Source organism: Microtus oregoni, unplaced genomic scaffold, assembly GCF_018167655.1.
Source record: "Microtus oregoni isolate MIOR12 unplaced genomic scaffold, Mior012 000012F_ref0000307, whole genome shotgun sequence".
Lineage (NCBI taxonomy): Eukaryota > Metazoa > Chordata > Mammalia > Rodentia > Cricetidae > Microtus > Microtus oregoni.
Window position 1 is genome coordinate 13,598,650 of NW_024543071.1, and position 15,889 is coordinate 13,614,538.

Sequence of the window (15,889 nt, forward strand, 5' to 3'; positions counted from 1 at the left end):
TACAACCTTGCCTGCAGCCTGATCTTCTGGAGGCATTTTCTCAGTTGAGTCTCCCTCCTCTCTGATGATTCTATCTGTGTCAAGTTAACATAAAAACTAGCTAGCACATCAAGGGGGCAGGATGAGAGCCCACCCTCTTCCTAGTGATGGTATACAGATTTGTGTCACCAAGCCCTACTCCCCACCCTTCCTAACAGTGCAGCCTCTGCCCCATAGGCCCTGCAGATTTTCATCGCCCCAGGGGCTCATTCTAGCACTCAGGAAGCCGTCGAAAGCAAAAGTTCAAGGCCAGCCTGGTTTTGTGAGGCTTCCCAGACCCTGCCCAAAGCTCGGGAGAGGGAGTGGGGACTGTCCCAGCATCTCTGCCTCTATAGGCCAATCATCTTTCCTGTTGCCTAAGGCCACGCCCTCAAGGCTCTGAATCTGATGGCTGCCCGCCCTTCTCCACTGAGACCCTTCTCCAGGGAGCAGATCCAGCTAGCTAGTTTGCTTGGCCAAAAATAGGTAGCAAGTGGCATTTTCTTTGGTCCCCAGGGACCAGGAGGGCAGTTCCTCTTGTCTCCAGATAGGTCCCAAACTGGCTCCTGAGCCTTAACAGAACTCAGATTTTAGGAATTCCATGAGGCTGGGGAAGGGAAGTTGGGGGAATGGAGGGTACTGGCAGAGCAGCCAGCTTTGGGGTGTCTGCCTCTGCTTGTTACTGACCCTAGGTCGACCTGTACCCCGAGGGCAGAACTGGGCAGACTCCAAGCAGGGCAGCTGGAAGAGGGGAGGGACTATATGCTTAAGGTTCAACAGTTATTTTAAGTGACAGGATTAGAACCTAGTGCTCACTTTAGAAGCTCAGTCTCCACTCCTGCCACTCCCAGCTTCCTAGGTACCGCTGCGGAGTGTTCTGAGAGAAGGCCCAGTGTCAGCCTTAGCCTTTCAAGAAAAAGAACTGCAGATGCTAAATATTGTTCCCGCAAGCGATGTTTGCCCACCACTTGCGCCAGTCCCAAAAGATGGAGTGGGCTAAAGCAGCTAGTGTGTGCCTTAAGGAGCCGTGGGGGGATGGGGGAGGACACCATGGAATCAAAGGGTCGCACAAACTAACTGAAGGAATGAAAGCTTGCTGAGGAAGTCGCTACTTGTCTAGCGAGGCAAAGTATTCCAGCGAAGGGGAGTGTTCCAGCGGTGGGGAGTGGGTCCGCCAATGGTCAGAGCCTGGGTTCTAGCGATCGCCCACCCTCCGGTAGCCTCAGTTTCCCTGTTTTGCAAGCGCACTGGAATCTGATAGCCTTCTTGGATCTATTGAGGATTAGGGAAAGGTGAGCCCCTTTGGGCAGGCCGGGGCGCGGTCCGGTGAGGGCTGCGGAGCGACAAGGCGGGGCGGGGCGAGGAGGCCGATCGCGCTGTGGGGAGGCCGGGCTGCCGAGGCGGCGGGCGGGTATCGCAACGCGCAGTGCGTGCAACTGCGGAGCGCGCGGCTCGTAGAGCCGCGGCATCACATGAGCAGAGGCGCCGGGAGCTGCCACAGCGCGCCGGTGTGCGCCCCAAAGCTGCAGCTCCGTGCCCCCCCCCCCGCCCACCCTAACCATGTCTATTTGTTGTTGTTTCTTTTTCAGAGATTATGGCAGTTCCAAAAGGAAATCAGGTAAGAGAATCTCAGCGTCTGTCTTTCTCACCTTCCAGCTGCATGCACCTGTCCCTCTGATCCTGCGCAGGACTTTCGCGGGCGGGGGCAGGGAGGGGATGCCTTTCTAGCCTGCGGCACTATCGTCCTGCCTGCCTCGGGGTGGGGGTGCACATCTGTTGCCCCCTCCCTGTCCCTTGCCCTCCAAGTTCTCTGCCACGCACACCTTCATTCTCCTCCTTAGTCCCTCTGACTCCTGAATGGGAGTAGGGGTGCATGGGGCAGGGGATGTCTCAGGACGGCCTAAGCCCCTGCAGCATCTGCAGCCGGATCCTGCATCCCAGCTGCAGGAGCCACTACTGGCTACCGCTGTGGCTTTCCCGTTCGTCCTTCGCACTGCACTGCGATGGAAGAGTTTGTGGATACGCAGGTTCTTCAGCGTGGGAAAGTGAGAGGGAACTGAAAAGGGGTTGCTCTTGAGAGACTCGGGATTGCTGCACCTCACCACTGACCCGAACCCTCCCCCAGCTCTGAGCTTGCACTGCTCAGTGCTGTGGGGTCAGCTGCAGTAGTTTGCAGAGCTGGGGGGGGGGGGCGGGTGGTGGCGGTGGGAGGAGGTGTAGGTGCTTCCCAAACAAGAGCGAGGTTCTGACACTATCCCTGGAGGGCCAAAGAAAATTCTGGGTGGGGGAGGCTCTCCCAAATGGCACACCGCCTGGGTGTGGGTGGGGTGTAGTTAGTTGGGGGAGGGTGATCTTTTGTTAGTGCGATGAGTTGGTGAGTTTTGGGGTGCGGGGCTGGGGCAGACAGAGCGAGCTATATAATGCACGTCTGTTTCCTGTGTCATGGTGAGGCAGCGTTGTGGACAGTCTCCTGAAGAGTCTGACCCTTGGGGCTGTGTTCAAGGCCCCTATATCTCAATGCTGGGGGACTGTGGACCAAGTAGAGGCTTATGTGCCGCCGCAATGGGTGGGAGCTGAGGTGGAAGTAATTGTATTCTGTGTCCTTGTAAACATAGGTTTGGGTGTGCTGGGTGTACACATGCTGTCTTGTGTCTGTGTGTGGGAGGCCACAGGTTGGGTTGTGCGGACATGGGTGGTCCTGCTGATAACTGTGCATAGGCTGGGTGTCTTCCGTGGGCTGTAGGCTGAAGCCTGTTGAAGCATGCTTGTGTACTTAGTTGTGGGGTAGCATGTGTGTGTGCAGATGACTGACTGCTGAGCCAGGGTAGCTCAGGTGGCCCTGCAGCAGTGAGGCTTTTCTTTCTGTGGCAGGAGCCTGAAAAGTTTGGTCATCAACACTGCCAGCCAGAGCCCCAGGGAGAACCGGGCTGGAGGGGCAAAACTGGGGCTGGGATAACCAAGACGCTTGTTAATGCTGAACCCCAGCTTCCTGTTTGGCCTTGGGAAGTCTCTTGTTGCCGTTATGCTTAAAACAGAAAATAATAAGGATGCCTGTCTCATGTGATATAGAATAGCTCTTAGCGCCTAATAAAACCATAACCCTATGAAATAATATGTGTATCATACTATATATAGTACTGTATGATACTGTAGCCGTAGCGTTAGTATATAGAGCGTCATTTTTGTGCTCCTCTGGTTTACGTTACGGAACCTGCCCACTCCTCCATGCCCCACCCAGAATACCTCTTCAGTTTCTCTGCCTTCCATTTTCATCCAGGCAAAGGACGGATGAGGAAATTTAATTTACATTGGTATGCTTATGGTAATGGCCACTTAATGTCATGGTTAAAATGGCAGGCTGGAGCCAGGCATCAGGCATTCAGAACCAGGATCCTCTTCCCTGTGACTCATGGGAGATTTCTCCCTCCCAGGACCCATTCTGTCTTCGTAAATTAGGGATGTTTACATCCACTTTGTGGTGGTTAGCTGTTTTTCTTTAGATCGTTATCTTCGTATGTCCTCAGGTGGGCCATGGTGCTTGGTCAGCCCTTAATTTGTGTGTTTCTATGATGTTGTTGTTTAATGAAATTAACATTTAAATCAGTGAACCCTGAATAAATCCAATTACCTTCTCTAATGTGGGTGGGCCTCATCCAGGCAATTGAAGGTCTTAATGGAACACACACACACACACTCACGCATACACACACACACACACACACACACACTCACGCATACACACACACACACACTCACGCATACACACACACACACTCACGCATACACACACACACACTCACGCGCACACACACACACACACACACGTGTGCACGCACACGCGCGCACGCACACGCCAACCAGGAGCTCTGCTGTAGCTTGCCTTTGGACTTGACCGTGGCTGGTTCCCAGGCTCCCACCCGGCCTCTCTCATCACAGACTTGGTACTCAACAAGCTTCCACAGTCACATGTGCCAACTTCAAAAATAGTTTTTTTTTTCCTTTATGCACATTGTCTTGGCCTGTTTCTCTGGAGAGCCCTAACACACACGTAGGTGGCAGCCATGAAGACTGGATCAGTTGATACTGTGGGTATGCTTAGATCACTGCCCGCAGCAGCACTGTTACTCAGTGAGCGCCCGCGCCCAGAACTTTACTTTTCGTGGTCCACTCAGCCACACTGTGTGGTGGCTTTTGCCAGGAGAAACCTAAAACTCCAATCTGGTGATGGTCCTCGACTCTGGGTACATGCAGAATCAGAGTCCAGGTTTAGGGCTCACCCCTGGCTCTGCGGTGAAGCCTCTGAGGCTTGCTCACACACAAGAGGGTGCCTTTTCTCATCTTTGCTTTCCAGCCTAGTTTCAAAGCTTGACTCCTCGGAAGACCCTTGCTGATGGCGGAACCACTTGTCTAGAGACACGGTCTGTCCGTTGGGCCCAGGTTGTCCTGTCTCCTGCTCAGGGAGCAGGTTCGTGTCACTTAGGACATGAGGGAAGGCTGGGGTCAGGATGCTCACTTAGCCTGTGCAAAACCTAGGTTTAGTCCCCGCACCGTATACACCCAGTCTGGTGTGTGCCTGCATCCTCACCACTCAGGAAGCCTAACAGGAGGGTCAGAAGTCCAGAGGGATGTCTGGCTTCTATGATATAGCCAAGGATGCTTGGCTCTATGATATGCTCCAGGACAGCCTTGGTTACGTGAGACTATGAACGATTTCTAGAATTCCTAGAAAGAAGCTACGTCAGCACAGACTGACTGACTGAAGGGAACCTCGGTGGTGTGGAGAGGCTGCGGTGTTTCAAGAGCCTAACTGTCCTGGAGCATCTTCAGCCTCACCAACCTTTGTCGCCCTCCGCTGCATGTGACCTAACATCTTTGTGACCACTAGGTAAATCATTTGGAATATATGAGCGGAGTCCTACTTCCCGCCAGCCAACGGCTAAGGGTACCGTCGGATTTTTCTGAAGCCTATAGCGGAGCCCTCCTCCCACTCCCCTTGCAGCTGTTGCCTGGCAACCTGATGCATCCAGTGTGTTTGAAAAGCATATAACTTCAGGACTTTCTTTGCACCAGTTACTGTAGACAGATTTCTGTCTCTCTGGAACCTGTTATTTGGGGAAACCTGGACCGGTGTTCTTGGTTGTGGTTACTCGTATACTCATATTCCGCTCTGAAATGAACCATCCCCATGAACCGTCCCCGCTGAGGTGACGCCTGCTGCTTTGGTTGACAAAATCCTGCTCTCACTCCCACCCACCCCACAAAAAATCAGAAGCAAGGCTTGGGCAGAGCTGGGGAAGGACGATGTCAGGTGGTTTACAGCCTCGCGGAGGAGGCGGGGTGACATTTGACCTGGACAGAGGAGAGCGTGGTCTGACTTTCATCTGCATCTCTCTCCCAGCACACCTCTTTCTTTCTCCCTCTTTCTTTGCCAGGACTTGGTAGTATCTGCCTATCACTAAAAGTCATCTTTAGGCCCGCCCTCCCTCTCCTATGGACTTCACCTCCAGGTCCACTCACCTCTCCAGGAAGACTCCAGCTCTCCCAGTGGCCCTCCTTGGCTTCCACCTTTACCTCTCAGTTGCCATTCCCTGTAGCGCAGCTAGGGGGCACTCTCAAAGTTACATTCCAAACCTGCTGAAATTCCCCCAGGGACTTCCACGCGGTGAAGAACTCCTTTCTTCTGGCTTACAGAGTCTTGCATAATTGACCCCTACTGCCTTTCTGACCAGGGCTCTGTCCCAACACACTCCCCCCCCAGTCAAACCTGTTCAACCACGCGGTCATCTTCGGCCCTCAGACGTCAAACTCATTCCTTTGAATGGCGTTTGTGCTTGCTGCACCCTTGACCTGGAGTAATCTTCCTCCATTTTCCCCATGGCTGGCTCCCTTTGGAGACTTTTGCTCTGTTGTGTACCATCTCAGAGAAACCACCCCAACCTCGCCCTCTCTGACCTGTCTCCTTCCCTGTTGCTGACCCCTTGAGCTGACATGTGCATATTCTTGCTTCCTGTCCATCTCCCACCACCCTGAAAACCTGGCTGTAGGGTTTGCACCGGTACAAGCTCCCCCCACTTGTTGAGAGGTTTGGAGACTGAATGCCCGCATCTCCCCGTGAGAGTCTGGAGAAGGTGGCCTCTCTCTGGGCAAGCAAGATTAACCATGGCTTTAGCCGTCCTTCCTGAGCCCCCGCTGTGTGCAGGGTACTGCCCAGGTGTCCGAGTTACGGGAAAATGCCTGCTGCTTGGGAGCTGGCAGCGATGAACTAAGGTGCTGTGTGATGGGGGAAGTGATTGGGTGGCGGGGTTAGTTGACCAAGAGCACAGCAAGTGGGAGGGCCCAAGGCCTGTGAGAGCCAGCCAACTCCTCCAGCAGAAGGGCTGTGCGGGGTGGAGATTGAACAGGATGAGGGGCAGGGTATAAGAATGGATATGTTACAGCCGGGAGAGGAGGTGGGGTGACATAGCACAGATTACATGGGGCCTCCCGGGCCATTTTAGGGTGCTGTGCCCATTTCTCTGGGTGAGATGAGGGACGCTAAATGGATGTGGTGGGGTCAGGGTGATGCGACTTGGATTGGTTTTCTAGCTGGTGATTGGAGATCCATAGCATGGACAGAGTCCAGGTGGCGGACCCCAGCATCAGGGGCAGCATTGGTGGGTTTGATGATTGCGGCTGGGCCTCGGGAAAATGTGGACAGTGCCAGATTGCTTGATGTTCTAGTTTGTATTTGATTGCTGAGACAAAATGTTCTAAAAAAGCTACTCGGGGAGGAAAGGGTTTGTATGGCTTATACATCCAGGTCACAGTCCATCCCTGAGGGAGGTAAGTGCAGGAACTCCAGACAGGAGCTGAGGCAGAGGCCATGGGGGAGTGGGGCTTTCTGGCTTGCCCCACAGCTCTCCCAGCTTGCTTTTTATACGACCCCGTATTACCTGCTCAGAGGTGGCCCTGTGCTCATCAATTATTAGTCAAGAAAATGCACCACAGACTTGCCCACAGGCCAGTCTGAGTGAGGGGCCCCTTCTCAATTAAGGTCCCTTCTTCTGGGTTACTTCTTTGTGTCGAGTTGACAAAACTGACTCACACGCTTGAGTTTCCTAGCTCGTGTGCGCAGGTTGCCAGTCGTATGACCTTGGACACGTTCCTTCACCTGGAAAAACAGAAGCGGCAGAAGACAGGCGGTGCGAGATTTATTGTAATTGGGCATGATGTAATCCTGGCACTCAAAAGGCCAAGTTCAAGGCCAGCCTGGACCACCTAGGGAGGGAAAGAACCAGGGTGTGTAGGGGGCGGCTGTATCATAAAGAACTGGTTTACACTCCAGCAGGGATGTCTAGGCCAGCCTGCAGCCATAGGGCAGACCTCTAGAAAACAGGTTGGACCCAAGCCCAAGTTAGAACTGCTGTCCACGTGGTGGGTCTTCAGGGCGTCTCGGCTCTGCCCAGTACAGCTCTGGTCTCCCTCACCACCACCCCGGTGCTGAGCAAGTCTCCTTACCTAACATCCACTAAGGATGGGCTATAGCCGTCACCACCACAGACTGCATGTGTGGGGGCGGGGGGGGGCTGGCCTCTCCAGCAGGTCCACTGAGCATCACACCTAGCTAGCAGAGGCAAAAGCACTCTCTGGAGGGATGGCATGAACCATTCTGAGGGCCTTCTGCCAGCCAGCAGCAGGAAAGGCCAGTAATAGCTGTGGTAACCCTCCGAGATGGGCAGGCTTCCTCCCAGAGTCCCAGAGGACAAGGAAGCCCCCTAGCAGAGCTTCCCTTCCAGTTCCCGTAGCACCCGAGGAAGATGCTTGAGAAGTTCTGAGATTCGCCACTAGGCGGCGCAGTGGCCCTAGAAGCTCTGAGATCATGGCTTCCTCGTGCTGCCTCTTGCCAGGCCTAGGGGCCTGGTGCTCCTTGTCAGCGTTGGGTGAGCTGTCTCAATGCAAATGAGGTTGCTCAAGAGTGTTGCAAGGTGGTTCTGTTGGGCAAGTGTTGATGTTCCTGGTGAAGCCTGTTTACTCAGCCTGCCTTCCATCTCTGATCCCAAAACGGTCTTACTGGGCCCTGTTGATGAGATCAGTGCTGTTGTGGTTGCACACTGTTGGAGTTGAGAGTTTAGGTTTTGGCATCGGACACCCTAGGTAGGATTTAAACCTCAGCTCAGCCTTTCGTCGGCTTTGCTATTGGCTTACGTGTTTATGGTTTATTATAGGCTTTGAAAGGAGGGGAGAAGTTGATGTTACCTTCAATTTTAAGGTAAAAAGATTGTATCATAATACTTGTTTCCATCTTGTGAGCCCCAAAGGAGTGTGGATTCTGACCCAGAATGCCCATTTCGTGCCCCAGTTCTTGTTCTTGAGCAAGTCCTGGTTTCCTTGTGCCTCCGTTTCATCTGTAAAATGGAGGTGCAAGAGGCCACAGAGATGTACCCGTGCTTCTGTAGGAGAGGGTGCTGGTGTTGCTCCTCCCCACTCTGGGCAGTAAGTAAATGCCATGGGGGGGGGCCTCCAGAGGCCAGAGGGACGCCTGAGACCCCTCGGAGCTGTAGTCATCGGTGACTGTGTGCTGCCCAGTGTGGATGCTGAGATCTCAGGTCCTTTGGAAGAGCAGCAAGTGTTCTTAACTGCTGAGCCGTCTCTCCAGCCGTGGGCGTCAGCCTCTTGAATAGCACAGTCAAGCCTGCGCCCCTAGGCCTAGCCTTTAAGCTTGGGTGGGTTCTATTTGTTTTTGCTTGTTTTTAATGTTCTTACTTAATTTTTTTAAAATTTTATAAACTAATATAAAACATTTGAAAGTAAACAAAAATATCACACATTTAAACTGTTTATGTGTTTGGGGCATGTGTGGAGGACAGAGGACAGTATGTGGGGGTCGTTCTCTCTGTCCACTGTGTAAGTTCCAGGGATGAAGCCCAGGACTTTGTGGCAAGTGCCTTGCCCACCAAGCCTTATCTCCCTGGCCCCTCGCATTGTGCTTTTCAGACAGTCTCACTCTGTAACTCAGGCTGGCCTTGAACTCATGGCAGCCTTTCTGCCTCGGCCTCTCTGGTCCTGGGTTAGAGGCATGAGCCACTGTGCCTGGCTAAGTTTAGTCTTTATTTATTTTTTAAGTTTTTTATTTATGTTTTTAAATTATTATTTTATATTTGTGAGTGTTTTGCCTGCATGTATGTCTGGGTACTACATACATGCCTACTGCCTGAGAGGCCAGAAAAAGTGTTAGATCCCCAGAAACTGGGGTTACAGATGGCTGTGAGCCACAATGTGGGTGCTAGGGATTGGACCCAGGTCCTCTGAAAGAGCAGCCAGTGCTCTTGACTACTGAGCCATCTCTCCAAACCTCCAAGTTCAGTTTTAAATAAAGTATACTTTTCTGATAGTAGGACTTACCTATAAGTACTGGCTGCTATAAAAAAAGCTGGGCCACCTTTTAAAAAACTGTATATTTGCGTGTGTGTGCGTGCACCGCAGCATGTATGTGAAAGATAGAGGACAACTTACAAAGTCAGTTCTCTCCTTCCACTGTGGGGGTCCTCAGGGATCAAATTCAGGTCGTCAGTCTTGGTGACAAGCTATCTCTTCAGTCCCCGCCTGCCTTTTATAGATGAGACAGCTCAGAGTGTCCGCTTGCCCCAGGTGAAGGGTGGGCAGAATTTGGTCTCCTGCAGACTCCAGCAGGTCTTAGAGCCAGTGAGGTGTGTGAGGGCTCCAATGCAGCAGAGCCAGCATCTGTGAGGCCTTGGAGATCCGCTTTTTCTAGGGTTAGTGCTGCAGCAGCCTTCTTCAGGCAGAGAACTGACTTCTGATTCTTTGAAGCATTGGTTGGCTCCTGGCCCCGGGAGTGCTCAGCTCCGCCGACAGGGAAGGACGCTGTCATGGATACAGGGAGGCAGACCAGAGAGAACAGGAGAGGTAGCACCCACGGGGAGGCTGGAGAAAAGCGCTCTGAAGCTGGGATGAGCTGCAGGGTGTGCGCTGGGTGTTGGGAGCGAGAGACGTGACTGAGGACCTGGGGTTGATAAGTGAGAGGAGCCTTCCTGGCAGGAGAGGAGACAGGGCTGGAGAGGAAGCCCTGGAAAATATAGTATTCCCCCTACCAAAGCAATTTCCAGAGCTTCCTGGTCCGCTGAAACCATTCATCTCCAGTGGAAGACGGTCTGGTGACCATGATCAAGCTCCTCTAGGCGCCCTCCTTTGGCCTGGCCTTGCGTGAGCTTGCCATGTCAGGCAACAGCTTCTGGCACGTCTCACCCGGGCTTGTGTTTTTAAACAGTTTCAATTTTCATGGCACTGGCTCCTCAGCCTCACATCACCCCTAAGTACAGAGCCCATCTCGTTGGAAACGAGGCTGATTGGCTGTGTTCCGCGGCCGGCCCATGTGGTATGATGTGATGGAGTGTCACTACGGCTCACGTGTTGTGTGCTTGCACGCAGTGGGTACACGCCTTGGCTCGCAGCCAGGGCAGCCATCGCTGCTCAGCTGGCCTGGGCACACGATGCGGGGCAGGAAGGAAGAGCACTTCCCGGATTCTGGGATCTCAGGAAGGAAGTCCAGGCAGCCTGGAGACCCAGTGTCCTGTTCTCTTAGCAGCCTCTGCAGCTCCTACCACCCACCTTCTCCTGCTGGGGAAGTAGGAAGCTGGACTGGAAGAGAGCAGCCTGGGCAAAGGCCCAGTCAGAATTTTGAGGCTGCTTGCTAAAGTGCAGTTTCTCAGGCCCTGTCCAGACCCACTACCTCAGCATGGGCGCCCAGGGATTGTTTTATTTCAAGGCAGGGCTCTTGTAGTCCAAGCTGGCATTAAATTCTCTTGGTGATGGAAGCTAACCTTGAACTCCTGATCCTCCTGGCTTCACCTCCCATGTGCTGGGATTGTAGGCATGAAGCCTATACTATACTGCCTAAGAACTCTTAAACTAAGCCAGGGCTTACATTCTGGGTGTGAACTGATGGCCACATTCGGGCTTGATAGACAATGAAGTTAGCAAGAGGGATGTCGCTGTATCCCCATGTGCCTGGGCCAGCTCTTTGAAGATGTTTTTAGTTGGAGGTAAGCTGCAAGGAACTGTCAAGAAACAGGGTTCTAAGCCCACCCCTCCCCCAAACACTGGCACCTCCACCCCCAATCTGGCCTCATCGTGGGCAGTGAGGAGACTCTGTGTAAGGCTTTGTTCCTGGGAGAAGGAGGCACCCAGTTGTGGTCCAGCAAAGAAATGTTTCCCACCGCAGCCCTCAGCCAGAACCCAGCTTGTTGCTCACTTTGGCTTTCTGGTTTGCAGACATGTGACATTGGGGCAGCATTTCCAGTAATGATGAAGCTGATGGAAAAACAGAGACCCAAGGGAAATGCGCCTTGCTCATTGTTTGCACCTTTTTCTGATCTAAAGTCGCTTAGTTTAGAAACAGAAATGAGAAATGCGCCGTGTGGAACTCGGTTGGCTTGCAGCCTTCTTATAATTGGTCAGTTTCGAAATGTGAAGGCAGAGAGGTTTCCCAAAGTTTCAGGACGTTTAGAAGGAAAAGCGTGCTTTTCCCTGACTTTTTCTTTGCCCCCCTTGGATCTGGTTGTCACCATGTGACCAGAGTAGCTGGCATAATTATGGGAGGACCGGTAATGTCGGGACAGGAGTTCTGCATTAAGATAGTGAGGCCATGTCGGAATCTCTTCACATTCCCGGCTGTGGGGAGCACTGGCTCCCTGTCACTGCCCTTTCCTCAGCTCCGCTTCTGACTTGCATGTGTGGTGTCTTGGGGGTGGCATCTGTGGTCTCAGGGACAGCTTTTTCTCATCTGGATCTCCCTGGGTCACCCTGGATCCCTGTAGGTTCCCTGAGTGTTAAACAGGGTCCACCCTCAGGAGGGTGACAAGCCAGCAACACAGGCCACATTAAGACTGTCTTTGTACACTGGCAGTGGCCCCATGGAGACCTTGCACATACATAGGTCTGTCAGGGAAGGACATCCACTCTGTTCCCTACCTGCCCCACCCATCTAGTCCCTCTTGGGGCCTCATTTACATTTGATCCCAGGGTTCTGATTTCAGGGCCCATGCCCATGCTCCCATGGCCTGGGCCACCTCTTCTCAAGGCCAATGACCTTGTGGATAGGAGTGGCAGTCTGGAAGAGGGGGAGGGTCCTTGAAGTCTGAAAGGATAAGGAGCAAGTCTCCCAAAAAGTGAAGGTTCTGGACCTTTCTTCCAGGACTGTGTGGCTGTTGCTGGACCTAGAATTGGCCTCCTAGACTTGGCTGTTTTAGAGATTTGTTTGCTAAGCAAACATTTAGTTTTCTGGTGCTAGAATGTGTCACAGAACACAGGCAACTTCTAGCAGAAAGAGTGTAAAGGGTTAGAGTCTATGATGGAATGTACGCATTGGCAACAGGCGGCTGGAGCAGCCAGTTGAGAGCTCACGCCTTGGTCCATAAGCAGGAGACGGAGAGCATACTGGGGGTGATGGGAGTCTTTGAAGACCTCAGAGCCCAACCCCAGAGACACACCTCCTCCAACAAGGCCACACCTCCTAATCCCTCCCAAACAGTTCCACCAAATAGGAACCAAGCGTGCAAACATATGAGTGTATGGGGGACATTCTCATTCAAACCGTCACTAGGGATTCAACCTCATGCATGCTAAGCAAGTAAGTTGTCTACCACTGAGCTATGTAGCTCCAACCCCCAACCCCCATCTTTTTTTTTTTTTTTAGATGAAATCTAGCTAAGTTGTCCAGTGTCCCAGTTAGGGTTTCTATTGCTGATAAAACATCATGATGCTAAGCAACTTGGGAGGAAAGGGTTTATTTCATCTTACAGTTCTCAGAACACACTCCGTCACTAGGGGAAGTCAGGGCAGGAACCTGCAAGCAGAAACTGAAGCAGAAGGCATGGGGGAACACTGTCTACTAACTTTCCTGTCCCATCCAGGACTGCTGCCTAGTGGTAGCGCCCGCAGTGGGCTGAACCTCTCATATCAGTCATCAGACAAGTATTTTCTTGATTAAGATGCTTTCCCAGATGACCCTAGCTTACACCAAGTTGACATAAAAACTAGCCATCACACCCATCCTGGCAGTGGACGTGTGCATTCCTGCGTCAGCCTCCTGAGTGCCAGGCAAAGAGAGGGAGCGGCTGTGCAGAAGGTGTCTGGCCAGTCACAGCCCTTGGTGACCCAGTGTGCAGGCCTCCTCTAAACTGGGCATCTCAGGTGGCTATGGTGACACATGCCTGCAATCCCAACAGAGGAAACAGGCATCGTACTCAGCTACATAGCAAGTTTCAGGCCAGTCTGCGTTACATTGACACACTGTCTCTAAACTTCCCGTGTGAGGCGCTGAAAAACTTCCCATTGCATGGGAGAGTGCGGCACGTGGGCCATGAGTTTGAGGCCAGCCTGGGCTACAGGCTATCTCAGTAAGGAAACATGTAAAGTAAACTGAGCATACAGCTCCTCCACATTCTCCAAGTACCAGCCGTGAGGTGCTGTTCAGAGAGCTAGCACAGATCACCTCTGCTAATAGGAACGGTGCATCTGAATGGGAGAGCGCTTGTCCCAGGGGCCTCCTCCAGCCTTCTTTTTAGAGTAGAACCCTAGAGCAGTCTCAGAGATGCTTGTTCACACCCATAAAAGGAGTGCAATCATTCTAGCTGTTTTCCTGGCCATGGTCCCCCACCTAGGTGTCTGCCATAGGACATGCTCCCTAGGGCTCTGCCTGTGGCCTCCCTTGGGAACAAGTCTATCAGGCCAGACTCCCCAGCGTTATTGACGGACTGACATGGACAGAACAAAGAACAGCCTTTTTTTCTAGAGCAGGGCAGGGCTCAGAGACATGGTCTGTCTATGTCCTTCGGTTCTTCTTGGTGGGAAGCTCAGCCTGGACTGCGGTGTGGAAGGGTTAACCCCGCCCCCAGCCCTCCCCTGTCCTGCAGGCACTCTCACAGGTGCTGCTTTCTGGGCAAAGTTCAGTCACCTGAGAGTCAGCTGTGGTATTTCCCCAGTGGCGATGCATGCTTCTGTGTGCGTGTGCGTGGGCATACACTGCTGTTTATGTGGCATCATTGAGCTCAGGGGACCTGGCCAGTCCAAGGCGGGAGAGGCCCAGGGGCTTCAGGCAGACACCATGGAGGAGGGGGTCCTGCGGCCCTGGATTTTACAGTCATGATAAGCACGTTGCCCCTGCACAGACTCCTGTTTCCGGTGACATCCATCTTGTCACAAAACTATATTGGTTATGGGTTTGTTTTTGTTTTTTTTTTAAAGTCCTTGGAACACTTTGAAGCAAATGTCAGTCAGCAGCCTTCTGGGATGTTTGCTCGGCCTGAGGGTCTGTGTACCACAGTGTCCAGGAAGGTTGAGGGCATCCTCCAGCCTCAGAAGGCCTGCATGTGGCTCAGGAGGACAACTTTGGACTAGATTAATATCAGGGCCGCAGAAATCAGTGGGTTGGGTTCCTATGAAACCAGTAAAGCAAGGACCAAAAAAGTTCACGCTCCCATCATCTGCTGAGGGTTAACTGGACGGTCACTTTGAGGTATGGCAGAGTCCAAAGGATTTTCGGGCACGTGCTCTCACCCCGGGATATGTGCTGTGCCTAGCTCAGTGTGCTTTTATTAAACTCCTGCTATGTGAACACTTGCTAACGCAGCCCCTCGCAGGCGTTCTGGAGCTGGATGAAATAGTGAATGGAACAGGGAAAGTAAGTGAGACAGACCAACCTTCAAAAATGGGTATTCCCAACTTCAGTTCAGACAAGAGCCCTTACCTCACTTCTGTGGCTTGTGAGCCTTGCTCAGAATCAGGCCCTGTTATACCAGTAAGGGGACTCACCCTGATTCCTCTCTCTCAGTCCACTCCAGTGAGCTTCAGAGCAGAAGGATGCCCTTTGCAGGTGCCTGGACAGGGTCAAGCAGGTAGCCAAGGGTGCCAGGCTGCTTCAAGACAGAGCAGACAAGATCACTGGGGAAGGGGAGGCGTTGTACGATCCCTCCTCCTGTGCTGAAGATGGCCTGTAGAACTGGGACATCAGCAGGGCCTGAGGACGCTGCTCACTACACAGCCGCAGCTGATTGAGTCCAGAGTGAGAGACGGGATGTTCTACCCCAGACTACCTAGATTGGAAGGTCCATCCTGACCTACTACCCTTGACCCCCTCCCTGCAGCCCTGCCCTCCCTGTTGACTCCTGAAAAAGCTTGCCAAGAGATGGGTACAGGACTAAGTCTATAGATCTGAAGTGTCTGACTGTCTGTCTTATTGAGTCACTGACTCATTTCTGTGCTACCCGTGTGTGTGTGTGTGTGTGTGTGCGCGCGCACATGTGCATGCACGTGCATACACAGTGCCCTAAGTGGGGGCTTCTCAAGGGATGGTGGGTGGAGCAGCTGCAGGGAGGACCACCAAGGCAGACCACCCTGTGGAGGGAGTGGCTGGGATGCTGGAATTTTTGGTCTTGTGTTTGTTTCTTGCACACAAGCATCAGGGTTCCAGGAGAGGTAAGGACCTGAGAACTGAGGGGGAGGCCACACCCAAGGGGCTGTGCTGGGTCAAGCCCAGCTGCCAGGAGCAGATGCTCGGCCCCGCCCACCCATTTCCCCACTCAGTGCCCCTTTGTCTGCCCACACATCTCCCAACTAACGAATGTGGCCACCTGTCTTTAAAAAGAAGCTTCTGGTCTCAGCACCGTGCAAGCCTGCCTGCTGCTCTCTGCTGAAGCCCCTCCCCCGGACAGCTGAGTGTTTCTGAAGGTGGCTTTCCCTGCACCCACTGGGCTGCACTGGCCCGGTCCCAGCCCTGGCTCAGGAAGGCATCCTTTTCTTGGTCCTTCAGAAGCTATGGGCCACCCCCATTTCCCCACCTGAGCAGACCGTCTGCTTGTTTTCCTCCAGCAGCTCA

The 15,889-nt window shown here is 52.9% G+C and overlaps 1 protein-coding gene across 4 annotated transcripts in view; it reads left to right on the forward strand.

Annotated features, from left to right (window-relative positions):
• Nucleotides 1-15,889, forward strand: part of Sh3pxd2a (SH3 and PX domains 2A) — a 204,057-nt gene that overhangs the window by 123,158 nt on the left and 65,010 nt on the right. For 3 of the 4 annotated variants that reach the window (XM_041662211.1, XM_041662213.1, XM_041662212.1), the window contains exon 6: nt 1,608-1,636. In XM_041662211.1, coding sequence (XP_041518145.1) covers nt 1,608-1,636 — 29 coding nt within the window. Of the gene's footprint in view, nt 1-1,578; nt 1,637-15,889 lie in introns of those variants that run through there. The other variant, XM_041662214.1, reaches the window with a different exon arrangement.